General features: G+C 41.3%; 2 protein-coding genes across 3 annotated transcripts; one reads left to right on the top strand and one right to left on the bottom strand.

The window, feature by feature from the left end:
- Positions 1 to 513: 513 nt before the first annotated feature.
- On the top strand, positions 514 to 19,673 carry LACTB (lactamase beta). The gene is made up of 6 exons (XM_072147759.1): positions 514 to 802; positions 5,982 to 6,048; positions 6,870 to 7,060; positions 9,181 to 9,496; positions 10,923 to 11,088; positions 17,929 to 19,673. The coding sequence occupies exons 1-6, from the start codon at positions 617 to 619 to the stop codon at positions 18,434 to 18,436; spliced, it is 1,434 nt and encodes a 477-aa protein (XP_072003860.1). The 5' UTR covers positions 514 to 616; the 3' UTR covers positions 18,437 to 19,673.
- Positions 19,165 to 27,570, bottom strand: RPS27L (ribosomal protein S27 like). 2 transcript variants are annotated; one of them, XM_072147761.1, is made up of 4 exons: positions 27,427 to 27,570; positions 23,266 to 23,374; positions 20,124 to 20,234; positions 19,165 to 19,414 (listed from the first exon to the last, which is right to left on the bottom strand). In XM_072147761.1, the coding sequence occupies exons 1-4, from the start codon at positions 27,430 to 27,432 to the stop codon at positions 19,386 to 19,388; spliced, it is 255 nt and encodes an 84-aa protein (XP_072003862.1). In that variant the 5' UTR covers positions 27,433 to 27,570; the 3' UTR covers positions 19,165 to 19,385. The 2 variants fall into 2 exon arrangements, with proteins under 2 accessions (XP_072003862.1, XP_072003861.1); XM_072147760.1 differs by lacking the exon at positions 27,427 to 27,570 and adding an exon at positions 23,456 to 23,688.

Raw genomic sequence — 27,570 nt, 5'->3', positions numbered from 1 at the left:
TGTATAGCAGGAGGAGAGGAGCTGCTGGGGAATACAGGAAAGGTGAGTATCTGTTTATTTTACTGTGGGGGGCACAATAAGAGGGAGGAGCTGTTGAGGGGTGAAACATTAGATGGGGCTCTATCAGAGGGGGAGATGAAGGGCACTAATGGGGGAAATTTTACTGTGTGGGGGTAGAGCTACATTAAAATAAATGTATGCAGCGCGCACAGCCATCACATATTTTAGACCTCTTTCCCTGCTATGAAAGTTGGGAGGTGTGAAATTAGGGCAGGAAAATATGTAACCCTGCAAAATGTGTTCCTTTGTCATTGTGAAAGTTAGGAGGTATCACAAGGAAGTAAACCTGCTGGCACAGGTTTAAAAATATAAGCGCATGTTTTCATAAATGCATTCTCCTGCATAAATCCGCATTTTTACGTGTTAGACCATGTGAAAGGTGCTAATATTCTGATACAATGTTTAACAAAGCACACCCCCGGAACGTTTCTTTGGTTTAGTCCAAAGTCTTTATGTGATACTGTAATACAGTGAAGGCCTATACCACGTGTGTGCAGAGGGGGTTCTAAGCCCGTCCCTCCACTATTTCTCCTGTTTTGGACTGGGGTCTGAAATTATGTTTTCCCGAATATCTCGTCCTGCCCGCCGTCTTCCCGGGGTCTTGCTCGGCCTAGGGCTCGCTGTCGCTGCGGCTCGCGTTGCCGAAGGACCCGGCCAGGAAGATGGCCAGAAAAAGAGAAAACCCCGAGAGGCCTACATTACAGCCATAGACAGGAGCAGGGAGCTGCTCAGGAGAGTGAAGGTATGTTGGAAGGATTCATGGAGTACATGGATTCACGATTGTGTATAATTCTAATCATACAATTTATATAGCGCCCACCTAGTCTGAGGCGCAGTACAGGCTGATTGGTCACAGGAGCATGTGTAGCATTCTCCAGCTGTCTCAGGAGCCCTGCTAGCGTATGGTATACAGGGATATAGTGAGTGCAGGCTGATAGTATACATGGATATAGTGAGGACAGCCTGATGGTATACAGGGATATTGGGAGTACAGACTGATGGTATACATGGATATAGTGAGTTCAGGCTGATGGTATACAGGGATATAGTGAGGACAGGCTAATGGTATACAGGGATATTGGGAATACAGCCTGATGGTATACAGGGATATAGTGAGTGCAGGCTGGTGGTATACAGGGATATAGTGTGTGCAGGCTGATGGTATACAGGGATATAGTGAGGACAGCCTGATGGTATATAGGGATATAGTAAGTAAAGACTGATGGTATATATGGATATAGTGAGCACAGGCTGACAGTATACAGCAATATAGTGAGTACAGGCTGATGGTATATAGCAGTGATGGCGAACCTTTTGGAGACAGAGTACCCAAGCTACAACCAAAACCCACTTTTATGTTGCAAAATGCCAGCATGACAATTTAAGCTGTAATTTATTGATCCCTGCTGTATCACAGGGTTTAAAGGGAACCTACCACCACGATTCTACCTATAAAGGTAGATCGGGTGGTAGGTGGATGAATGGGACGTGAGGATAGCCCCTTTTTGGGCTAATCCTCATGTCCCGGCTATCTTTAAGAAAACTTTAATCAGGTAATATGTACATTTTTTTAAGCGGCTACTGGGGCGTGGAGTAGCCGGACATGAGGCTACACGTCGCGGCTACTCCACGCCCCAGTAGCCTCTTTTCTCTGCCCACCATTGCATCTTCGGCGGGCAACTCCTCGTAGCTGCGCGCCCTCGTCCGAATACCTGGCGTTCTGCACATGCGCAGAACGCAGGCCTGCGGGTGTGTGTCCACAGCTCCGAGGCCGGAGCTACTGCGCATGCGCAGATGCCGGGTACTCGGACGAGGGCACGCAGCTACGGAGAGCTGTGCGCCGAAGATGCAATGGTAGTCGGAGAAAAGAGGCTACTGGAGCGTGGACGTGTAGCCTCATGTCCGGCTACTCCACGGCCCAGTAACCGCTTAAAAAAATTTACATATCCCCCAATTAAAGTTTTCTTTAAGATAGCTGGGACGTGAGGATTAGCCCAAAAAAGGGCTATCCTCACGTCCCATTCATCCACCTACCACCCGATCTACCTTTATAGGTAGAATCGTGGTGGTAGGTCCCCTTTAATCATATTGGGGTGCTGAGTTCACCAATACAATAGAAAGAAGATGGAGAAATTTGGATTGTAGCTTCCCTCCAGGGTCCCCTGAAGAGGCAGAATCAAGGGAACCAGAGCAGGAGCTCCAATGACAATCCATCTCTATCCACACCTTCTGGCTACTCCTGTAATCCTGGCAGCCAAAGGCGTCGCTTTAAAGTAGCGCTGAGCATGGCACGTCCTGGGCTGTCTTGGACCACCGGAGGAAGCCTTGAGTCCTGCCTGGCAAACTCAGTGTTGGGGTGAAGGCCTGACTGCCCACAGAAAGTGCTCTGAGTGCCACTTCTGGCACCCGTGCCATAAGTTCGCCACCACTGATATATAGGGATATAGTGAGCACGGGCTAATGGTATACAGGGATATAGTGAGTACAGACTGATGGTATACAGGGATATAGTGAGTACAGACTGATGGTATACAGGGATATAGTGAGTACAGGCTGATGGTATTCAGGGATATACCGTAATTAGGACAGCCTGATGGTATACAGGGATACAGTGAATACAGACTGATGGTATACAGAGATATAGTGAGGACAGGCTGATGGTATACAGGAATATAGTTAAGACTGCCTGATGGTATACAGGGATACAGTGAATACAGGCTGATGGTATACAGGGATATAGTGAGTACAGGCTGATGGTATTCAGGGATATACCGTAATTAGGACAGGCTGATGGTATACAGGAATATAGTTAAGACTGCCTGATGGTATACAGGGATACAGTGAATACAGGCTGATGGTATACAGAGATATAGTTAAGACTGCCTGATGGTATACAGGGATATAGTGAGTGCAGGCTGATGGTATACAGGGATATAGTGAGGACAGGCTGATGGTATACAGGGATATAGTGAGTACAGACTGATGGTATACAGGGATACATGCGCACGTCAGGCACCATGGAGAGTAGGAGGGGTGACCACTTCCTCTCCATAGAGATGCACGGCGCATGGCGCCATAACACGGGGAGGGATAGGACATGTCCTATCTTTTAATAAATACTTACAAGTAGACTATGCACTTTTTTATACCAAAAAAATTCCACAGAATCATTACTCAATGTATATTTTCTTATATAAACAAACAATTTCATTGTCACCAAGACTCAAAAACACCCATTGAAAACAGTATCACAAGAGGTGGTAAAGACAAGGTGGTGCACATCATGATCCAACATACAGTCATGGCCATAAGTTTTGAGAATGACACAAATATTATATTTTCACATGATCTGTTGCCCTCTGGTTTTTATGTGTGTTTGTCAGATGTTTTTATCACATACAGAAATACAAGTGCAATCATATTATGAGTAACAAAAGCTTTTATTGACAGTTAGAATGAGTTAATGCAGCAAGTCAATATTTGCAGTGTTGACCCTTCTTCTTCAGGACCTCTGCAATTCTTCCTGGCATGCTCTCAATCAACTTCTGGACCAAATCCTGACTGATAGCAGTCCATTCTTGCACAATCAATACCTGCATTTTGTCACAATTTGTTGTTTTTTTGTTTGTCCACCCGTCTCTTGATGATTGACCACAAGTTCTCAATGGAATTAAGATCTGGGGAGTTTCCAGGCCATGGACCCAAAATCTCTATGTTTTGTTCCCTGAGCCATTTAGTTATCACCTTTGCTTTATGGCAATGTGCTCCGTTATGCTGGAAAAGGCATTGTTATCACCAAACTGCTCTTGGACGGTTGGGAGAAGTTGCTCTTGGAGGACATTCTGGTACCATTCTTTATTCATGGATGTGTTTTAGGCAAGACGAGAGAGACGATTCCCCTGGCTGAGAAGCAACCCCACACATGAATGGTTGCAGGATGCTTTACAGTTGGCATGAGACAAGACTGGTGATATCGCTCACCTTGTCTTCTCCGAACAAGCTGTTTTCCAGATGTTCCAAACAATCGGAAAGGGGATTCATCAGAGAAAATGACTTTACCCCAGTCCTCAGCAGTCCCCTCCCTGTATCTTTTGCAGAATATCAGTCTGTCCCTGATGGTTTTTCTGGAGAGAAGTGACTTCTTTGCTGCCCTCCTTGACACCGCCTCACAGTGCGTGCAGATGCATTCACACCTGCCCGCTGCCATTCCTGAGCAAGCTCTGTACTGCTGGTAGCCCGATCTCGAAACTGAAACACTTTTAAGAGACGGTCCTGGCGCTTGCTGGTCCTTCTTGGGCACCCTGGAGCCTTTTTGGCAACAATGGAACCTTTCTCCTTGAATTCCTTGATGATGCGATTGATTGTTGACTGAGCTGCAATACTCTTCCCTGTTAGGCCAGTTTTGTGCAGTGCAATGATGATTGCATGTGTTTCTTTAGAGATAACCATGGTTAACAGAAGAGAAACAATGATGCCAAGCACCAGTCTCCTTTTAAAGTGTCCAGGAGTGTGATTCTTATTTAATCATGACAGATTGCTCTCCAGTCCTGTCCTCAACACCCACACCTGTGTTACTGGAGCAATCACTGAAACGATGTTAGCTGCTCCTTTTAAGGCAGGCCTGCAATGAAGTTGAAATGTGTTTTGGGGGAAAAAGTTCATTTTCTAGGCAAATATTAACTTTGCAATTAATTGCTGTTAAGCTGTTCACTCTTTATAACATTCTGGAGTCTATGCAAATTGCCATTATAAAACCTGATGCAGTAGACTTTGTAAAAATTAACATCTGTATCATTCTCAAAACTTTTGGCCATGACTGTAGAGTCATAAAGTATCTACTATCACCACATAAGACATCAACATCAGTACAAATATCATTGGCTGGTCACTCCAAAATAACACAGTATCAAAACTATAAATGCATGTACATATTCAAAAAGCATACCAACCAGACTGCATGGTGTAGATGCGCGTCACCCTTAGGCTGCGTTCACACGCTGCGTTTTGTTTGCGTTTAACTAATGCGTTTTCAAACAGCTGAAGAGGATATTTGCCTAATTGCATTGTTGTCAACATTGCTTTAACCAAACACTTGCGTTAATGCGATGTTAACATACACATTAACGTTTTGCTAACAAACGTGTTTGTCACCACTAATATGTGCATTAACGCTAGCATTTTGTAAACACAATGTTGACGACAATGAAATTGGGCAAATCTACTCTTCAGCTGTTTGAAAAAAACATGCGTTAAATGCAAACAAAACACATCGTGTGACCACAGCCTTAAGCTGCATACCATAGTTGAAAACACCTTGACTTGTAGTTTTACCACAAATTATTAATGGATGCAGGATCCCCATACATCAGCTAATTCCATTTTTTATATATATAGAGAGATGTACAGGTGGTCCGCATTACGTAAAAGATAGGTTATGCAGGTTTGTTCTTAAGTTGAATTTGTATGTAAGTCGGAACTGTATACTTTATAATTGTAGCTCTCTATTTGGATCTCTATGACTATTATATTTTAAAAATGTTGGATATGTTGCAGACACCTGTGATAACTGTTATAGCTGTTTATTGTAGCCTAGGACTAAAGTACAGTAAATTACCAAATCCAGTAAGTATGTAAGCCGGGTGTTCTTAAGTAGGGGACTGCCTGTACAGCTCCATTCTCTCTGTAGTGGCTGGCCCCACAGCTCAGATTTTTTTTTTATCTGAACGGGAGTTGAGCAAATTTCTCATTTATAATTTTATGACCTTGTAAACCCCATAGAATTCAAGAACACATCAGTTTTACCACTGATAGAACATAGAATATATGGATATTTGGGAAAAGCCGCACTTCTTCAATAATCGCAATTTATTGGGGATGGGACATAAAATGGCTTTTAGTGACCAGTTTCCATTACTTTTCAGGATGAAGTGGGATCTCCTGGCATAGTGGTGGGTGTTTCTGTAGATGGACAAGCTATTTGGACTGAAGGTAAATCTCATCACCCTGTGTGGTAAGGATCTGAGTGTTAGGAAAGTAACATGGAGCCACAAGGCCCAGAGACATTTGTTTTGGTAAAACACAATTACTGTTATGCAAACTGATTTTTAAAGAATGGAATACAGAAATCCCCTGTGTATATTACAGGTATGTTGTGGGAGGCCTGATCAAATATTATTGATTTCATATAAAAACATAAAATCATGGGACGCCTACAAACTGTCACCAGAATGTTATCCAGAAAAGTCAGAATCACAGTGATGTCCTTCTGTATCCTGGAAGATGAAGCGTTATACTGAAATAATGCTGGCATGTCTCATAAGCCAGATACATGATCAGAAGCTTATAATATTGCACAGCCCAAAGTACTGACTCAACAATTTTTGTGATAATCCCCCCCCCCCTTCATTGTGTTTCTGGATTTGGTTTTCAAAACAGACGCATTATACATACGGACGTATGCTGTGTAAACCACGGCCAATTGTATGAGCCAATAGATAAGAAATGTATCTGTGTGCTAACCTTTGATTCAGTGGATAGCAAATAGATAGATGCAAACTATTGATTTGTGGGTGTACTTAGGTCCTCAAATTGGCAAACAGCTTTATGCCACAGGTCTTGGTACAGAAAATGGAGCACCTTTTACATAGACCTGTATAGATAATTTTTTTTAAACTTTAAAGTAGTAGAATAAAGTAAGGGTTTGTAGTGGAGTTATTTCTCTGTAAGATTTGCAGAGATGGCATTCAAATTATTTGTAAAATCCATATAATAACTTAAGCAGCTGTGAATACTGTGCTTCTTTTCCATAGGGCTTGGCTTTGCTGATGTGGAGAACCGGACTCCATGTTCACCAGACAGTGTCATGCGTGTAGCCAGTATCAGCAAATCTTTTACTATGATGGCGGTAGCCAAACTCTGGGAGGAGGGTCGGATAGATCTAGATGCACCAGTGCAGAAGTACGTACCGGAGTTTCCAGAAAAGGAGTTTGAAGGTGAAAAGGTGTGAAAAGTGCTCCATTGTTCCAGAAGACTTTTAAAACCAAAAAATAACGTCCCAACTTTTTGTTCATCTGTATACAATAATGCTGCTCTTCATTTACACAGTTTACCTGGACACAACAGGGCCATTTCTCTGTATAAGATAGTGTTTACCAGTTTATACAGGCTGTCATATTTCAGCTACAACAAAAATTGCTCTTCCGACCAATGTAACACAATTAGTAGCCCAAAATCTGTGCCCGTGTTCCAACTAAAACTGCCCACAAACTAAAAGATCCTCCAGTTTCAGGTCTGTTGACTTTATATAGTTTTTGTTTTAGTGGATATAAGTTGCTACCAGGAGTATCTACAAAAAAACTGTGGGCAGATTTATTGTACACATTGTGGACATGAAGTAGAAATGTGTGTGGTAAGGCAGCATATTTATCACTTCCAAGCAGGTCTTGCCTATAAAGCCCCTTGCTCTCTTTTCAATTGTTATGACAGAAAATGGGAACTGTTGCAGCATTTACCAGTTTCTGTATGAGACCGCAAACAGATCTCCCTCTATTGGAGTTGCTAGGGTCACAAAAGATCTGGAGCACGGGAACCAATGCTTTTGTAACAAATTCTCAGTTGTGTCCCCTTTTGTACATACCCCCCAAGCACTTGCACCTGAAACAACTGTACTTAAAAACAACTGTACAGCTTCAGAAAACACAGTAGAAATGCTACCTATAATATCCAATGACTGCAGTAGTTGTTCTTCATATTTTCCATTAAGCACACCATCACCATTTCTCTTCTTCCCGCCATGCGCTGCCCCTATGGAGATTACCACACAGACATCTTATGTTCTGCACTTTTCTAGTGTCCCTAAATCTTTGTCTGTTATCACTAAATAACGTCATATAGCTACACATAAAGTCCTCCTAAAAATACTAGTAATGCCCCCTAATGTTACATGTTATAAAACCCACCTTTGTGTACAATTATGGCACCAAACTTTACATCACACCCCTTTCTTGTGGCCATCACACTTAATAAAGCCCCCACATTGTGCCACCCACCTAATAATGATCCCTAAATGTAGCCAGACATGTAACAATGCCACTTACACTCGGTAATGGACCCCACAAAGTAACTCACTAATAGCCCCCCAAACTCATGCTTAGTAATAGCCCTTCTATGCATCATGCACCATTAACATGGAGTACTGCTGTACTATTCTTAGGCGCCATTACATTGCAATCCCCTCTCTTCCTGCTGGCCTATGTGTTTGATAAAGGCTGCTACGACAGCGGAAAAACGTACACACATGAATTTTGGCCATATGTCCTAAGAAAAACCTGTTTCTGCATATTGGTGTGCTTGGATTACATTTTCTATATATGATTTTGGAGTTGGATACCTAATCTTCAAGCAACCTCCCATTTATCTGATGTGCAGTAATACCTATTGAAATTTATTTATCTATTAAGATAATTGGGGAAAACAGTGAACCTGTTTATCTATTAAGATAATTGGGAAAAATGGGCAAAAACGATTCATTATAAAAACGCAGGCGTTTTTAAACGGACAGAAAACACATGCTTTAAGCGGACCAAAAACGAACAAAAAGTCAGAATGAATGCTTTTTTTTTCTCTGTGATTGTACTGACCCAAAGAATAAAAGGGATGTTTCATTTTTACTGCAAAGTAAAAGCTCTAAAAACAATCCCAAAGAAAAATTCTATTGTATGTGGAATTTCCAGCTACCCAGTACATTACATAGTGCCACCAGGAAGTAGAATTTGTTGTGCAGAAAACAAGCTCCCATATCTCTGTAAATGGAAAAATGTTATATATTTTGTAAAGTAGGAGTAAAAAAAGAAAACACAAAACCGGAAAAGGGCTGCGACGTGGCATTTTGAGCGCATTTTTGGGCCGTTTTTAAGCAGTCCATTAAAAACCGCATGCGTTTTTGGAAAACGCATGCGTTTTTGGAAAACACATCCATTTTTTGACCGGTTTTACCAATTATCTTAATTAAAACGGGTCAAAAACTGATTTAAAACGCCACGTGTGCCGCCGGCCTTATTCTTTCATCTCTGTTTCTCACTCTGTAGAAGTGTTTCTAATTTGTGATTATTTCAATTACAGGTGACCATAACAACCAGGTTACTGGTGTCACATCTAAGTGGAATCAGACATTATGAGAAGGATATCCAGAAAATCAGGAAGAAAGTTGGCAAGAAATCCTCAGAACCAGCGGCTTCAGTTGTGAGTACTGTAGAGAAGACGCCCCTGGAGGAGAGTGAATCACTTAAATTGGAGGACAAAGTTAAATCTCTGGATACTGCAAAATCCAAGAAAAATGTGTCTTTGGAGCCTGAGGAGTTTTATATCAAGGACAAATTCGGAAGTGTGATTGATGCCTTAGAACTTTTTAAGAATGATCCTTTGGTGTTTAAACCTGGTAGGTGACTTAACATTGTGCACTATTTTTTCAGGGTCATGGATATAGTTGAATATTGATTTATTGGTTTGCTCTCCTGTGCTTCCTTCTAATATAGACCATAAATGGGATGGTAAACCACATCAACTGCAGAACCTATTGCATGTAAAACAAACCCTGTAGAGCATGATCTTGCAGTTGTACTTCCTATTATCTGTTTGTAAGAAGCAGAGAATAGCTTATATGTCTGCGTGATCCGGCCACATGGTTTGTGCGTACACAGCAGCTAGATATAAGATGGCAAGAGATTGTCTGCAAAGTAGTGTCATGTTTAATTTTCAATGCACTGGGGCTATAAATAATTTTTGGAATGGTGACAGCTTTTTCCAAATGTGAGACAGACTTGAAGCACTTTCTTTTTACATTACAGAGAGGGAGACATTTATCAAACTGGTGTTTAGGACTCTGGTCCTGATGGTCCCTTTGCCGGCAGGGCAATGCTCCTAATTTATGACCCAATGCATTCATCCGGTTATATCACTCACCTCAGCCATCAGGAGAGGCGAATCAGCTAATACTGATGCTTTTAATTCAGCATTTGCTTACATTCATATGTAATTTTAAGCCCTCCATTGTAAGGACATGTCAGGTGGATTCCCGATGTATCCCTCATACAGTGGGATACATCATCCAGTTCCTTTCACCTTAAAAGCTGGAATATGGACAGTTAGATTACTGGGGACCTTCCACAGGGTATCCTTTGTGGAAGTCGTTAATGGATGATGGTTGCATCCATCCCTCATTGGCAATTATGGCCTCCGCTGAGCCTGTACTTTGCATGCTGCATTTTTCCATCCCGAATTTCACCCTGGATGCAACATATACTGTACAGATGGATGCCTCTGTCTGCCAGTATAAGTCTATGAATACGTTAAGTGTTTACGCTGGGAGCTTTGAAATCACTTACAATCCATGCATGATCGGGAAGATGGCTACAAGCATTTGATGGAGTTTTCAACAATATACAGGCGGTCCCCTACTTAAGGACACCCGACTTACAGACGACCCCTCTGCCCACTGTGACCTCTGGAAAAGCTCCCTGGATTCTTTAACATAGTGCCAGATTGCAATGGTCAGCTGTAAATTGTCTTTAATGAAGTTTTATTGATAACCCTTGGTCTATTACAGCAAAAAAAAATTTGAAATTCCAATTGTCACTGGGGCAAAAATAAATGTGTCTGGAGCTATAGTTATAAAATGCACAGTTTCGACTTACATACAAATTAAACTTAATAACAAATCTATGGAACCTATCTTGTACGTAACCCGGGAACTGCCTGTAATTGACAGTACACCACAATTTTTCAAAACAAAATGCAATCATTTCAGCAGTGTAACGGTTTTCTCTGTTGTTTATTTGGTTGCTGATCATTTCTTTTCCTCTCAGGGTCGCAGTTCCTATATTCCACCCATGCATGGACATTACTAAGTGCTGTGGTAGAGCGTGCCTCAGGACGAAGGTTTCTGGATTACATGCAGCAGATGTTTAAGGATATGGGCATGAAAAACACTATTCCTGAGGAACATGAGCCAATCATATATAACAGAGCAAGGTATGTGCAACTGACTGAATCATAATACACACACACACATATATATATATATATATATATATATATATATATATATATATATATATATATATATATGCCAAGCACAATTTTTTTTATTTTTCCTTTACATTACTTTTTAACCGGAAATAATCCTAAGCTTGTGTAATAATGTCATGTATTTCATATAGAGGTAGTAGTGTACAATACAGTGGCTGAAATAAGTTGCAGTTAAACACATGCCGGGTAAGACATTTGGAAATAGCTGGTCTGCAGCTGTTACAAAATGCAGACACATCCAATAGGAAACCAAGCCAAAAAGAAGATTACTAGGTGGTGTGTCCGAGGAAAAGGGTCTGGATTGTTTTAATGATTACCAGACTGTTATTCATAGGCTTGCAGTGTAGTGTATGGCCATTGTACACAGTATAATTTCCCCTTAGAAGCACTCTCTGTATATGGTAGTATGGTAGCTGTGTGGATGGAAATCTCAGTGCACATTATTTATTTTCATATCTAATTCTGTACTTCAATACCCTCTGCCAAATTCCTACTTTTGCTGATTTAGCTGTTGGATGCATAGGAGGTCTGAAATTTAAAGAGCAATAACACAAATCAACTGTAAGATCTCTATTTCTGATGGAGATGTTGAAAGAGAACAGGGAACTGTACATTTTTCTCTACTGGAAGTGTCAATGCACACAACACAAGAGCAAACCTCTGTACATACTCGTATAGAACAGAATGGAGACAGTATCTGGATTGATAATAAAAATAAACAATGTATGTTCTTTTTAACCCCTTATCTCTGCACCGGTTTTCCATGTTCATGCCCAGGTCATTTTCAGCAATTCCTTCCACAAGCTATAACTTTGTATACTTTTCTGTCACTATAGTCTTATGGGGTCTTGATTTTATTGGGGCGAAATATAGTTTTTATTAGCAAAATGTGTCCACTTTCAGCATATAATTGATAGTTTGAGTAAGGAAAAGTTATATAATTTTCCACTATACTTTTTTTTTTTTGTAATTGATGGCAGGAATGCAGGCAAAGGCTCCAATACATTTTCTGTATCAATTCCTCAGAGTTCTCTAGATCTGTGCTTGCTGTCCTGTTATAGAAAGCTTCTATATTTTCTTCCATAAAAAAATCTGACCATGGACATGTGATTTCACACAGATCCAGGAGCCGTTATTATCACACGGCTTTTATTATTAATGATTAATAATGCTTCATGCACCTGTGTGACATCACAGATAGAAATGGGCAGATTTCTATCCACTGGAAGTAATCATAGAACCTTTCTATAGCAGGACCGAAGCAGAGAACTAGAAATCCACAAGGAATTGATACAGAAAGTATATTGAAAAATCGGATAGCATTTCATTAATAATATCAATTATTTACTGAAACTGGCCACCCCCTCATACCTTTTTAGTGCAGTATATTAAAACAAAAAACACACAAATTGTTTTCTCTAATAAAAATGTTATATGCACCCAGTTTATTATTATTAGATTTTTTTTTTTAACACTAACAAGAGAACATTTGATCTGTTCTATAATGCACTAAACTACTTATATAGTGCAGTGCATTATTTCTTTACTTGCAGGCATCTATTAGTCCAGGCCTCCAACCCAGCCTAATAGATACCGTATATATATGTGCTGAAAAACCTCACCTTGGCTTATACACGTGTAAACTTACATACTCAACTTCCGGCACCCCCGATGCTTGAGGCGGCTCCCCGCTGCTCCTCTTCTGTCTTCTCTTTGTTGTAACAGCCGGCAGTGTCGCCGCTGATGACGTCATAGTGTGCGCAAAAGAAGAGGAGCCGCGGTGACAGGAGCATTGGGATTGCCGGAAGGTGAGTATGTATAGATTTTTTTTTTTATGTGCTGGACAAACTGGGGGCTGGCTATATACTGGGGGGCTGTGACCAATGCATTTCCCACCCTCGGCTTACACTCGAGTCAATAGGTTTTCAGTTTTTAGTGGAGAAATTAGGGGCCTCGGCTGATACTCCAGTATATACAGTACGTTATCACAGACACCATTGGCACCCGGTGATTACAGCCGCTAGGTGCCGATGGGTTGCAGAGGGAGCAAGCTTAGACACCGCAGTATCTAAAGGGTTAAACACACCTTTCTATGGCTCTGTGTTAGAAGAATGTTGTTAGACATCAGTTCCTGCAAGTGCTGGTGTCAGTCTGTGTTATCACAACCCAGTCCCACCACTAACATTGGGATTGTAAAAGAGGATGCAGCGGTCAGTAAAGGGGTTTGCCCATGAAAGAAAGTTCTCAAATTTCAATTCTCTAGTGTTTAGACAATAGTCTTGTCTAGTCTACACAATAAAGATAATTTTTAACCCCTTACTTTACAATTTTACTCAGTTTTATTGCTGTTTTTGGTACTATCACTCTCTAGGCAAGTCTGTGTAAAATTCCATAGTGTGTACAGGCACTCTCTATCCTGACACTTGCTGATGCCCCAGCTCCCCCCCGCCCCGGATAAAGACATTGGGGCAGATTTATCAAGCTGCCTAAGAGTAAGATTCTGCTTAGTTGCCCATGGCAACCAATTACAGCTCAACTTTTATTTTACCAGTGCTCGTGAATATTTTGAAGGTGAGCTGTAATTGGTTGCCATGGGCAACTAAGCACATTCTTACTCTTGATTTATCACAGCTTGATAAATCTGCCCCAATGTCTTTATCCGGGGAAGAAGGGGGGCTGCCCCATTATCTTGCCAGCAGCTTGTTGACTAAGTCTCCTCACACTTGCCAGCAGGAGGTCTGTGTGTGTGTGTGTGTTGGAATGCAAGGGGAGGGGTCAATGCAGAGAGGAGCTCATTGCAATGTCAGACAGGAGAATCTGCCATGCCCGACCCTAGACTTCTGATTTACGGTCGGATCCCAGGGCAACCGAAATCCTGAGTATATTTAAGAATCTTGTCTTCGTGGGAATACGCCTTTAAGGGGATAAAAAGTAGTAGTCAAGTAGTCTTCTCGCTCATGTCACACATGAAAATAACACCCCTAAAGCAATCTTGTGAACCACTTCAAACTCCAATATACAGTTTCCTTTAGCATTATATTAGGATTGAACCAGAACAGAACCAGAGATATCCACTGTTAGGATAGAGTTGGGAATGTGATTTTTATATACCATACATACTCAAGTGTAAGCAGAGTTTTTCAGCACAAAATGTGTGCTGAAAAACCCTAACTCAGCTTATACTTCTGTCTATAAAAAAATTAACACTGTACTCACCTTTCTGACGCTGCCCAATGCTCCCTGTAGGTCGTCTTCTTGCTTCCGATGCTCCTGTGCCTCTTTAGGTCCAAAGCAAGAAGAGGACCTACAGACATGAAATATGAAGGTTAGATTATCTTTTCATTTTTCCCATTTGATCTTTTGATCACTGCAATGCTCCAGAGCTATGTTGGCTTTTCAATTCTATGAAGGGGACACTGCTTGATGAACCTCTTCTTCCATATTCTTATATGGCCTGTATCTTGGGTTTTCAGGTTGTTTAGCGCCCCCCTCTGATCAGGTGGATAATCCATCCTGGCTCAGTATGAGCACCTGTGCAAGCAGAAATTTAGTGGTGAGAATCACAACATCTCAAATGTTGTTTCCTGTGTGATTTTGCTGTAGTTCCTCATAGCTGTATTTGTTGTATTCAGAATGTTCCCATTTGTATTGTTTATTCACTTTCTATGGCTATCACAAGCTTCTTTACTGCTCTAAGGCAAAACTATTTCTGCAGCTTTTTAATAATTCTGCTCAAACCCAAGGCAAAGCTGTATTCAGCATGAGGAATGCTGGGAGCAGTGGTCAAACAACCACAGAGACACCACAATGATGAACAATTTCCAGCAAGTCTGCACAATAAGTGAGTGTCCTAAAGTGACCCTCCTAACAAAGACTGCTTACTGCTCATACTGGAGTTACTGTTCTGACACTACATTTCTTAGTGATCCTCTGTCCTCATTGTAGAAGCAGCAACATTCTTGAAAATTGAAAGTAGCAACATGAGGCCTCATTCACACATTGCAGTTTTTAGGATGTTTTGACTACATTGGAAAACATGACGTGGGGGAACTTTGTCAGAATGCATATGTAAGGGCAACATGGGGGCTCAGTGGTTAGCACTACAGCCTTTGCATCTGCAAAGAGTTTGTATGCTCTCTCCGTGTTTGTGTGGGTTTCCTCTGGTTTCCTCCCACACTCCAAAACATACTGGTAGGTTGATTAGATTGTAAGCCCATGGGAACAGGGACTGATTTGGCAAGCTCTGTGTAGCGCTGCATAATCTGTGCGCTTTTTTAAAAAAAGAGTTATAATTATATGTGTTTCCACTGAAATGCATGTCTTCTGGCAAAGCCCCACCTCATTGGGTTTTCCATGCAACACATCTAAAAATGCAACGTGTGAACGCAGCCTGAGTTTAAGGCAACTTGCCCACGTAGGAGTTCAGTCTAGAGATACAAGGTTTGGTCCATGAAATCCCTCCAGCGAATAGATGTTTTTTCTTGCACTGAACTTGTTAATGAGCAAGCAGCACACGCATCTGTGCCATTCTCTGGATCCGTGGTCAGTCTTGCAGTCCACATGTCACCAGTTTGTAATGAGTACCTGAGCCATATGTCCACAAAAACAGTCCTATTGTCAGCTGTATGTCATCAATTATTGTGAATACACCAAAAATTGGAAGGCTGGCAGATTATGTCACTAGTTTGTCCCAATCCCTCGAAAGATCACCTGATTTTGTAAAGAAGCAACAGATCTGCAAAAATGGGCATCAGTATTTTGTACATGGGAAGGCTCAAGTCACAAACATGGACAGGATTAGGAGCTGCTCCGAGTTTTCTGCAGCCTCCACATGGATCAGTGAAAACTCACCGATGCCGATAGCATCCATAAATCAACGTTGGTGCTCGCTCCTGCGTTTCCAGAAAAATGCATGCGATTTTTGTTTAAATGCAGGACACTGGGGGCTGGTTAACAATCGCATGTGATTCACTGAAAACGTATGTATGATGTGGCCGAGTTACTGAAATTCTAGTAATGCCCTAACAGCGCTGGTATAACAGCAGAGCGCTGGAGAATATGCAAACCCTTTACCACAGATTATATAGAGTTCTATTTACTGGAATTCCTAAATATGTTCCATTTAGCTAAAGAAATAACTTCCTGATTTACATTTTGTTGCTTCAGGTTTTTTTTTTTTTTTTACAAAGTTTTTGTCCTTCCAGCCTTACAATTTCTCTTTGAAGTTATTGCCCTCTGGTGGCTTCTCTGTGCACTTTTTTGCAAAATAATGGAATAATTATAATTTATTCACAATAAAATGCTTTCTCTTCTATAAAATACTTCCTCTACCCATGCAGTAGTGTTCCCCTTTTAAAAAAAAACTTTTTCCCTCAACAATCAACAGAATGTAACATAGTTCAGGATGTAGCCAGTTTATAGCTTAAAGGACATCTACCACCAGAATTGTGTATGTGTGTCATCAATTCTGTAATTGATTTTTCACTTTTGTGTTCACTATGTACCGGCAGTAATATGTTAGATTTATTCAATGAGTCAGTACGGTCAGTTTCCAAGGAGCATAACTTAATTTTTGGTTTATATAGCTGGAGGAAAACTTTTTTGTAGGACATGTTCTGCTTTACAACAGTACCACTTGTGTATTGATACGGTTTGTTGGTCACTTTTTATTGAATTTTAGGTTAAAAAAAAAAAATCATAATTTTTGGTGGGTTTTCTAAAAAAAAAACATTTTTACAGTGTTAATCGTGCAGATATAATGATTTTGTTTTAATGTATGGGTCATTACAGACATTGTGATTTTCAATTTATGTAAATGTATTGTGGAATGGGGCAATTTTTTTTTATTTTTAATTGTCCAAATATAGGATATGAAAAAGCAATCGTTCGAATGATGCATAGGCTGACACTGCCTGTAAGGTCCCGTACGTAACAGAACCTTATAGGCATTTACTATGGGAAACCTTGGGATCGGCAAACTCCCAAAACCACCAGGTGGTGGGGTAGTTGGGTGCTGATCGAGCAGGGAAGCTCCCTGCTGCCAACACCAGCGATCGGAGTTTGCGGGTGTTACCCTGGGATGTCGATTACCACTGGCACCCTACAATTCCCTAGTATCTAGTTACTAGTACGGCCAGTAGCGGGAGTCTGGAGGAAACAGTCATATCTACTTTTAACCTTCATCGTAAAAATACGGGTGACTCACATTTACACAAGACACCGGGCACTGATTGCATGCCTTTGCATACAAACGCATATGCGTTGCTCACCCTCCGTCCCTTTCCATCGTAATATAAGGCGCACTGCGCCGTATTCCAGCAAAAGATAGGACATGTCCTATTTTTCTCCCGGCTACAGAACGGTACGGTGCTGCACCCATTGTGTGAATGTAGCCTTAAACAGATTCCCAACATACCTTTACAATGGGGACACCATGCCGAGCCGCTCATCAGGATATAAAGACATAGCCCGCTTTGTTTTTCCATCCTTTTTTGTGGCTGATAGGGACCTATACTGGGCAGACGGACAGTACATGTCTATGGATAGGTTCCAGTGACAGGCCTGGAGCTTTCCTGGTATATATGATGCATGTATCCTTAAAATGTGATGGGAATGTAGCCCAAGGCTCCCTGCTCAAAGTTTTTGTCTTTTAATTTTACCTGATAGAACTTAATTTGTCTATGGGCTCCCCCACATCTCTTTAATTCTCACAAAAGATTATCTTTATGCCCGAAATGTATTGTCTTTGAGATTTTCACTTCTGATTTTGTCCATTACCCACAGGTTTTACAGTTTCAATGACAAGAAGCGACTAATAAATAGTCCATTTGTTGACAACTCCTGTAAATGGGCCGGTGGAGGATTCCTCTCTACTGTGAATGACCTTCTGAGATTCGGAAATGTCCTCCTGTATAGCTACCAAGCCAAAGAAAAATCCACAATGCTGTCAGGATATCTAAAACCTGATACAGTTTCTACAATGTGGCGTCAGGTCCCCAATACGGAAATGTCTTGGGATCGAGATGGAAAGTATGCCATGGGATGGGGGACTGTAGACGCAAAGCAGGATTTTGGACAATGCAAGCACCAGAAGCACTATGTATCACACACAGGAGGGGCCGTCGGGGCTAGCAGTGTCCTTCTGATCCTGCCAGACGATGAGAATCAGACTATGATCCCTCCAAATGGAGTTGTGGTGACTATAATAGCCAATATGCAGGGTACAGGGCTGAACAGCACCGCCTTAAAAATTGCACTGGAATTTGAGAAAGCCAAGTCAGCCCAGTTATAAGCTGCAGTTTCACAAAGACATATTTTAAATGGAAAGGTTTTTATAATAAATATCCATCATGGGATGAAAAAAGTTGTTATTTTTAAGAACACTTTTTACATTAAATCACATTTTCAGGTTTCATACTGTATATTGACTTCATGTTTTGTTTCTACATCCCCTGATTTTAACCTCCAATGCTCTAGTCTGGACAGTATGTGGTTTTCTGCACGACCTTCATCCTTCAATGCCTTACCATTACCATGCATAGGCAGCTGAATAATGTACTTCAGAGGTCTACATCCAGGGCCCACCAAACCTTTGAATGACTACAACTCCCATCAGGATTATTCGCAGTTCCTTTATTGGATCTACCCACAAATTGCAGTTACGTGCTTCATGACAAAATACTTTTTTAATTTTGACAAATATAGGGCAATATACCTCAATAAAATGTGCTAGAATTCTAACATGTTTTGATGGATCTGGCACAGTAAAAGTATTTACTCTTTAGGCCAGATTCACAACAGCATTTGGACCTTTTTAATGTGTCCATCGTTATGGTTTTAGTGATTGGAAAAATGATGAAGGTCTAAGCGCAGGTCTGCCTTGATGTAAGCAGAGTTGTGTGGCATACCACTACCACAGTATCCATAATGGGTCCCTTTTATGTGCTTATTAGCCAGCTACATGCTATTAACAGGGACTTTGATTTCAATACCAACCTCCCAATGAAATTAACAATACTCTTATTTTTAATTTTGCATTTATTTAGGAAATGGTTTACATAGTCAAGTCCAACTGCAAAAAAAAAAAAAAAAAATCTCCTTGAGTTACAAAAGCCAATGTGAACATTGTGAACTTCTTCCACAGCAAGGAAAGTGGTGCATAAGACCAGACATAAGGCAAATCATCCTGTGGGTTAAGTTACAAGGCGAGACACAATCCTTTCCTTCTATGAAGAAAGAGTTCAGTGTTGCTTCCGTCTGAAAGAACAACCTGTGAATAAAGAGAGTTGCAATGTTAAATCTTACAAAATGCAACATCAGCATCATCTTCATACAAAATAGGCGACTTAAGCTGAAATTTTAAAACCTATTGGAGGATATGGCCAGCCACCTCATGGTACCTAGGTATGCATCAGAAAACACTCATCCCTCACAGACTACACTGCACCACATCCCAAACTCTCTACATTATGGGCACTCAAACGCTCACAGCAAATTAGTTGTTGCAAGACAAAAAAAAAAAGCAAAAACTATTTGCACACATGAACGCACGCAGTTGCAAAATTTCTGCAACTGATAGCAAGTTCTATTCATTTCAGTATGGTTATTGTGGCAACAGCCAGCATAAAATAAAGGAAATTGACTTTCACAAATCTCTGCACAAGTGAACATACTGTTATAGGGACTATTCAAGATAGGCCGCTTCTATATCCTAGCAGTGAGACCTGTCAATCAAGAACAAGGATGCCGGGCAATGCAAGTAACATTCAATATGCAAGGCTCTATTAATATCACTGGACTCAGTTTTTTGGGTGGGTTAATTTAAATGACAGGTTCTCCAAGTTCAGCACAACATAGCCTTCTGTGGGCTTAGTTATGTGGTGGACTGAATGGTATTGATGTTCAAATGTAACATTGTTAGAAAAAAAAATAAAAATTGCCACCTTTAATAACCATCACCCCAATAACCCATACTTTACCTTCTGTGAGCCTTGCTTTGCCACCTGTGGGCTGGCACAGAACAGTAGAACATCCTACACAAAGGACGACTGTTTGTGCATGGCTGAAAACTGTAGTTATCTTATAGCAGCCTAGAAAGAAAAGCAAAAGATGAAATACGCTACACAGTTTTATTGGTCATACAGTGTATAGACTAAAACTGCCTACTTTTTGTAGAATGCAATAAAATTAAACCATGAACATGTTAGCCCACTGTTTCCTAGTAGTATTTTTTGCTGTACAATTCCCAAGATTGTATAGGCAAGCGTGATTTTGCACAGCAACACCTTAGCTCCATAAGTAAGAAAATAAATTCCAGAAAGTTTAATTTTTTTAAGGGTATTAACCCCTTCCCGCACCCTGACATAAGTCATAGGTTGCGGGTAGTTCCCGCAGAAGCTGAGCTTGTGCGATCACTGCAGGATCCCGAAGTAACAGGCGGGATCACGATGGCCGCCTGTTTAACCCTATAGACACTGGGTCATAGTGACCGCAGCAACTATAGTGCATTGCCGCGACGATCGGCACCCTCTGTGCAGGTCAGAGGTGCTGATCGTTGCCATGGCAATCCTGTGGTCCGATAACGATTCCAGGGCTGCCTTCAGGACCAGCCTGAGTGCATGATCCTAAAGGTGCTAATGACAGCCTATACAGAATGCATGGGCTGACTATGTGATATGCTGCAATACATTAGTATTGCAGTATATTACAATGAACAAGAGATCACATGATCACTTGTTCATGTCCCTCCCTGGGACAATATAAAACAGTTTAAAAAAAGTTTACAAAAAGAATAAAAAAGTCACCTGAAGTCCCCATGAAATAATCAATTTTTTTTTTAAAAAAAAGTGAAAAATCACCCAAAAAACCCCCACAACATATTCGGTACCACAATGTCCATAACAACGCCTATAATAAAATAAAATGGTCACTGAACCCGTAGGGTAAACGCCATTAAACGCACATCTGACCTCATAAAAGGCACATAAAAAGTGATCAAAAAGTAACATTTACCAGGCATAATACCAAGAAAAAGTACAGCTTGTTACATTGCAATGCAAAAACAAGCAAAGTTCTATTTTCTGCAAATCAAGTTAACCATAAAAAAGCTATATAAATATAATACACATTATTTCTATGGTACGGTGAACATACGGGGAAAAAAAAATGCTAAAAACCATAAACAAAAATTAAATGATTTTTTTTTAACCATCACCAAGAAAGAGTTAATAAGATCTGATTATTGACCATTGAACCCCTGTAATGATGTACCTGTAAATTGGATCTCATCCACAAAAAATAATAATAATAATTTCCCCTAATTCTCTTTAGCTTCAAGAAGGGTCTAGATGCCTTTTTACACCTAAATAACATTGATTGTTATGCTATATAGCAGGGGTAGGGAACCTATGGCTCGGGAGCCAGATATGGCTCTTTTGTTGGCTGCATCTGGCTCTCAGACAGATCTCTAATAAATAGTGATGGCTGCTGTGTGTCTCTTAGACTGATCACTGGACACAGGCAGCGATGTTACCGCTGACTACGTCCTTTGTACAACCCAAGCGCCATCACCACCATTGTCTAAGCCTGGGTTAAAGAGAAGACCATCGGAGCGATGAGGAGCTGCCTGCAGGGAGCACTGGTAAGTGAATATTCTTTTTTTTATGCTGAGACTAAATATCTACTGGGATGCATGTGGAGGGAGTCAGGATGTGGAGTAGTGAACCCCCTGGACCACCGCGGACAATGTTGTAAGCAAACACCTGGGACCAGAATCTAAGTGGCACCCGGTCTTCACCGAAGCCCGCCGCAAAGCAGGATGGTCTTGCTGCAGTATGGTACCACTAGGTCGTTTCACAGGCGCAACTTGTCCACGATGGCAGCCAAGGTCGAGGTACAGGATCACTAGGCAGTCTCGTGGTCAAGAACAGGCAGACGGTCAAGGCAGGCGGCAATGACGCAAGGTCGGGGATGGAACAAGAGATCAGGGCTGGCAGCGAAGGAGCAGGTCTGGGGTCAAAACGGGAGGTCAACACTTGGGAAGGAAACATTGTGGAAAGCTTCCTCATAGGCATGAAGCACTAAGATCCGGCAGGTAATGCTGGGAGCTGTTGGTCTTTAGAGGAACCCGGGAAGTGGGAAGCGCCAATCAGTGGCGCACTGGCCCTTTTAAATTGCTAGTGAGTGCAGGATGGGAGCCGGAAAGTGGCGAGTTGAGTGAGCTCGGAAAGGGGAGCCGCCATGGAGATCGGCTCAAGTGTGCCTGCGATCCGAGGCGTAGATCACAGGGGCACCCGTGACACTCGAACTACCTATCTACTTGGGGTATGTGCATATGGTACGGCTCTTACAGAATAACATTTTAAAATATGTGGCGTTCATGGCTCTCTCAGCCAAAAAGGTTCCTGACCCCTGCTATATAGAATTGTTTCCCCTAATTCTCTTCCTCATCCAATCCCTACCCTTCCTTGGTTGAACTTGATGGACAAGTGTCTTTTTTCAACCGTACAAACTATGAAATAATAATCCCCATATGTCCAAATTACAAAAAAGGGAACATTTTATAGTCTGTAAAATGTGACAATGCAGATCTGCTCTTAATTACCCCTCCTTCCGTTCTATGCCCGGCCATGTGCCTGTACAGCAGTTTACCACAACACATGGGGCATCCTCATACTCAGGAGAAATTGGGTATCAAACTTTGTGGAGTTTTTTGTCATTTAATGGCGGCCCGGTGGCGGTATGGTGCCACACGTGTAACGCCGTACACAGGGAAACGATAGAGCATGCTCTATCTTTCCCCGTGTGTGTGTGTGTGTGTGTGGCCGTGTCTGTGCTTTTCTCTATGGATGGGTCACCTCCTCCTTTCCAGCGCACAGCAGTAAGCCCACCAGGTACGGATGTGTGAGTGTACCCTAAAGGTGTATTCCAATCAGCTATTTATAGCACATCTATCTTCAGAACTGGGTTCCCAAGCTCAGAGTTAACATGCACAGCCCTCCCTCCTGTCACACTAGCCCTGATGTTTCATAGATACGAGTCCTGGCATATATTCCATAAATTAATAATAATAAATTCAGTAAATGACAATACCCCTTTATTAAGAAGAAATCACTAACTTACCTGGGCATTTCACATCCATGAAGTAGGAATTTGGGCTCTGGACTAACCTCTTCTTCTTATGGCAAGTCCTTTCCTCCTCAGCAGAGGGATGAAGCAAATCTTTAGCCAACTGAAAGAAATTCACATTTCAATGAATGAATTTAATGTTTCATTGGTGGAAAGTAATAGGATAGAGAATGTAAAGTCTTACCATGCTGCCTGCTGGATTACCAGCTCGTGTGCCCGCTATACCACTCACTGCTCGGGTTATAATACAAGTGCATCTAATTGTTCCTGGTCTAGATAGAGACCAGACATGTACGGGCATGTATTCAGCACTGTAACTAACCTTTGTTTTATATTGCTGCTAATAGAGTGAGTCATGTAGAGATGTTGCTGGAGGGCAGCCATAAAAGGTCTACACTTTACATAAGGATTTTATTTTTACTATTTTGGGATTTGTGCCAATAGCAATAATAACAATCATACAAAAAATGTCTTGTGTGACGTCAGGTAACCTCTAGATTGTCCCACGAGACTACAGAGTTTATCAGGTTGTACAAGACAACGCAAGTCCAGTATACAAATAAACAGCCACATTATGTTCGGGCAATGTCACACATGGGTTTTGAAACCGTTTTTGGTCTATTTTTAAGCAGTCCGTTTTTTTAACGCATCCGTTTTTTTAAAAATGCACGCGTTTTTTAAAAAAGCATCAGTTTGACAGGATTTACCAATGATCTTAATTAAAACTGGTCAAAAATGGATGAGTTTAAAAAAAAAAAAAGGATGCGGTTTTTAACAGACTGCTTAAAGACGGACCAAAAACGGTTCAAAACGTCATGTGTAACATCACCCTTACTAGGCTTCTTGTAAGTCATGCTTGGTGTTAAGGGGGCTGGCTTTCAAGTTAGCAAAAGTAGTCATTGCTCTCCATTTCCCACCTTGGAAAACGTATTTGCATATTTCCCAGAATGCTCTGGTAGAGTATCAATGGATACAGGTCTCTACAAGCCTATAAGGTGGCTTTAACTGGAAAACTCGCCATATGGAGGACACTTACTGCCTTACCTTACAAAACAGCCAGTAGTCATTTACTGTCTGAAAAGTTCCAGAAGAATCCTTCATATGGAGGCAGCCAATTAAAGCTACCGTGTAGGTGTATGGAGTCTTATAGCCACAGATGCTCCACTAGGGGATTCTGGGAAAATATGACTATAGCCAAATATAGTGATGATCACATGACCACCCAGGGCATCTGCAGGACATGTGATGTGGACATGTGACCAGCAGCCATCTTCTGTCCTGTGTCTACTACACGGAGACAAAAATCAATGCACTGATTAACTCCTTCGTGACTGAGGACAAACTATATCGTCTTCATGCTGCGAAGGGTGGAGCTCACGAGCGGAGCTCTCTCTATACACAGCGGGTGTCAGCTGTATAATACAGCTGACGCCCGCCTGTTACTGCCGCGGTCGGTGCTGGCACCGATCACAGCACCCAACTTACCTTTACATAGGCGCCGTCATCAGAGGGTGGCGATCGATTGGCATGGCAGCCTACAGTCTCATTGAGACTCGTAGGCTTGCCATGTGCAATGCTCTTTAATAGCCAGCAGATGGCAGGCTATTAGAAATCATTGTAACATTGCTATATACTGCAATACAGTAGTATTGCAGTATATAGTATTAACAATCGGACCCTGCATGGTTAAATTACCCTGGAGGATCTGAAATAATGGTAAAAAAAATATATATTTACCTCGCGTATAAGCCTAGTTTTTCAGCGCACAAAAAAATGTGCTGAAAACCCAAACTCGGCTTATAATCGAGTAAAAAAATATATAGGTTTTACCAGGTTTTTGTGGAAAAGTTAGGGGCCTCGGCTTATACTCGAGTATATACGGTATATATATTATATAATATGAAAAAAATAGTAAAGTTTAAATCACCCACCTTTCCCTAGATCACATATAAAAGCAAATAAACAGTTAGAATCATAAACATGTTTGGTATCACCGCGTCCCAAAATGTCCGACCTTAAAAATATAATAACCATTTTTCCCGCCGTTTAACCCTGTAACAGAAAATAGCGCCCAAAGTTGAAAGTGACACTTTTTTGCCATTTTGAAAAATATTAAAAAATTCTATAAAACGTGATCAAAAGGCTGTACCAGTCCGCATTAAAAATGTCATCAAAAGTCACAAAAAATTACCACCCACAGCTCAGTGCATTGAAATATGAAAAAGTTATTAGTGCCAGAACATGGTAAAATGAATCTTTTTTTTGTACAGAAGGTTTTAATTTTTATTTAATGTATTAAAACATTATAAAACCTATACAAATTTGGTATCCTTGTGATCGTATGGAACCAAAAAATAAAGAATACAGGCGGGCCCCTACTTAAGGACACCCGACTTACAGACAACCCATGGTTACAGACAGACCCCTCTGACCTCTGGTGAAGCTCTCTGGATGCTTTACTATAGCCCAGGCTGCAATAATCAGCTGTAAGCTGTCTGTAATGAAGCTTTATTGATAATCCTTGGTCCCATTACAGCAAAAAAATGTTTAAACTCCAATTGTCACTGGGGCCAAAAATTTTTTTTGTCTGGATCTACAATTATGAAATATACAGTTTCGACTTATATACAAATTCAACTTAAGAACAAACCCCCAGACCCTGTCTTGTACGTAACCAGGGGACTGCCTGTACATGTAATTTGGGGTGCTCAGTGAAATTTGTAAAATCCAGGCCCACAAGAATATGGCGCAAATGCTTTTTTTCCATCATTTGCAAGGCATTCAGAATTTGTTTGCCACTTCCCAGTACACGGCATTGAATAATAAATACCATCGTTATGAAGTGCAATTTGTTACACAGAAAATAAGCCCAAACACAGCTCTTTACAAGGAAAAATTTAAAAAAGTTAGATTTTTTGAAGGTGGGGAGTGAAAAATGAAAAGGCAAAAACAAAAAAGGGCCAGTAGCATTTTAATTCTTCATTATAGTGTATGGCCACAACATTTTTCTGCCAAGGGGAGCTAAATTTTAAACAACCAATTACATATTATTTTATATTTTAATAACCCATTTGAATAGGAATTATGCTTATTCATGGAATACCCCTTTAAATATTGCATTTAATGCCACTGTTTGCCATACCTTAAAAGAAACAAACAATGTGATGAGTCACGTGTGACATGGATGAAGGTCCTACAGCGCCTCTCAACAAGCCTCCTGGTGTCTCTTGCTGTATTATACAGTTTTAAGGTAAAACCTCTGCAAGCTGCTAATCAGCTGCGGATTATAATAAATTAGAGAACTGCTTAGTTTTGTTTAGTGCAGAGTTTTTATACTTTACAGTAGTACTTCAAAATTCCCAAAGTCACCCTGAAAGAAAGTAGATTGCCAGCTGTATTCTGACACAGAGAATTGTATCATTGTATCATCTGTTCATAGGCTGCAGGGAAACATCTCACCAGCCGCTGATTGACAGCATTCTCCCTATTATCCTGTGTAGGAACAACAGAGCCAACAGCTGACAAGTGCCCAGGACTCACATATTAATCAGGATGCGTTCTCTCATTCAGCGGTTGCTGCTTTTTTCAACGCAATGCTAGCGCAAAGGGAGGGAGGGAGGCTCAATTGCTCGCCCTTTTCTTAAAACCTCAAAAACTACCTTTACCTTTCATTCCCCATAGACTTGAATGGAATTTCCATTATTAATAATTGAAAATAAGTAACGGCTACACTGGTGCCATCAATAACACGATGTGTAATGGAACTTGTGTGAACTTTGCCTTAGAGAACTTGTTATACAGAGAGCCATGGCAGCACTACACATACACGTCACAATCTATGCCTAGCACTGAGCCGCGCCATGTGCTCGGCGTGTAATGGACGGCTGACATCATGGCAGCATATGGCAAGCGCTGGCTTGTCTCAGAGCCGCCTATATGTCCTATAGCCATGGCGCTGTCAAATTGGAGAGGCTTAGCATCATGTCAACACATGTCAGATAACCGGGCGGTATATGTAACCGCACCATGTGAACAGCTGCCCCGGCAGCAGCGCACATCACACATCTCGCGGTGTTGGAGACGTCTACTTGTGTTATGTCCCCCATGCGCTGTAGTGCTAGCGGCAGCCGTCGCACCGGTCCCTAAATCACTTACAGGCATGACTGTCCCGTGTGCACATCAATAACACCCTCCACGCAGTCCAGCTTCTAGTTCCGGGCAAGGAGGCGTGGGAGTAGCAGGGGGCAGTTTAGTACGAGGGCCGGCGGCCATATTGGTTTTGGGCAAGTATAAGGGAGA

The sequence above is a fragment of the Engystomops pustulosus genome, chromosome 4 (assembly GCF_040894005.1).
Source record: "Engystomops pustulosus chromosome 4, aEngPut4.maternal, whole genome shotgun sequence".
NCBI classification, from domain to species: domain Eukaryota; kingdom Metazoa; phylum Chordata; class Amphibia; order Anura; family Leptodactylidae; genus Engystomops; species Engystomops pustulosus.
The sequence above is the reverse complement of the archived record's forward strand: the minus strand, read 5'-3'. Positions and strand labels throughout refer to the sequence as shown.

What these genes read in the sequence shown, in the direction of transcription:
- LACTB (XM_072147759.1), top strand. Translation starts at nt 617, where the DNA reads ATGTTTTCCCGAATATCTCGTCCTGCCCGCCGTCTTCCCGGGGTCTTG. An exon ending in TCCTTTGGTGTTTAAACCTG is followed by an intron (nt 9,497 to 10,922) that starts GTAGGTGACTTA and finishes TTTTCCTCTCAG; the next exon opens with GGTCGCAGTTCCTATATTCC. An exon ending in ATCATATATAACAGAGCAAG is followed by an intron (nt 11,089 to 17,928) that starts GTATGTGCAACT and finishes CATTACCCACAG; the next exon opens with GTTTTACAGTTTCAATGACA.
- RPS27L (XM_072147760.1), bottom strand. Translation starts at nt 23,572, where the DNA reads ATGCCCGTACATGTCTGGTCTCTATCTAGACCAGGAACAATTAGATGC. An exon ending in GTAATCCAGCAGGCAGCATG is followed by an intron (nt 23,375 to 23,455) that starts GTAAGACTTTAC and finishes AATTTCTTTCAG; the next exon opens with TTGGCTAAAGATTTGCTTCA. An exon ending in CATGGATGTGAAATGCCCAG is followed by an intron (nt 20,235 to 23,265) that starts GTAAGTTAGTGA and finishes TTTTCTTTCTAG; the next exon opens with GCTGCTATAAGATAACTACA.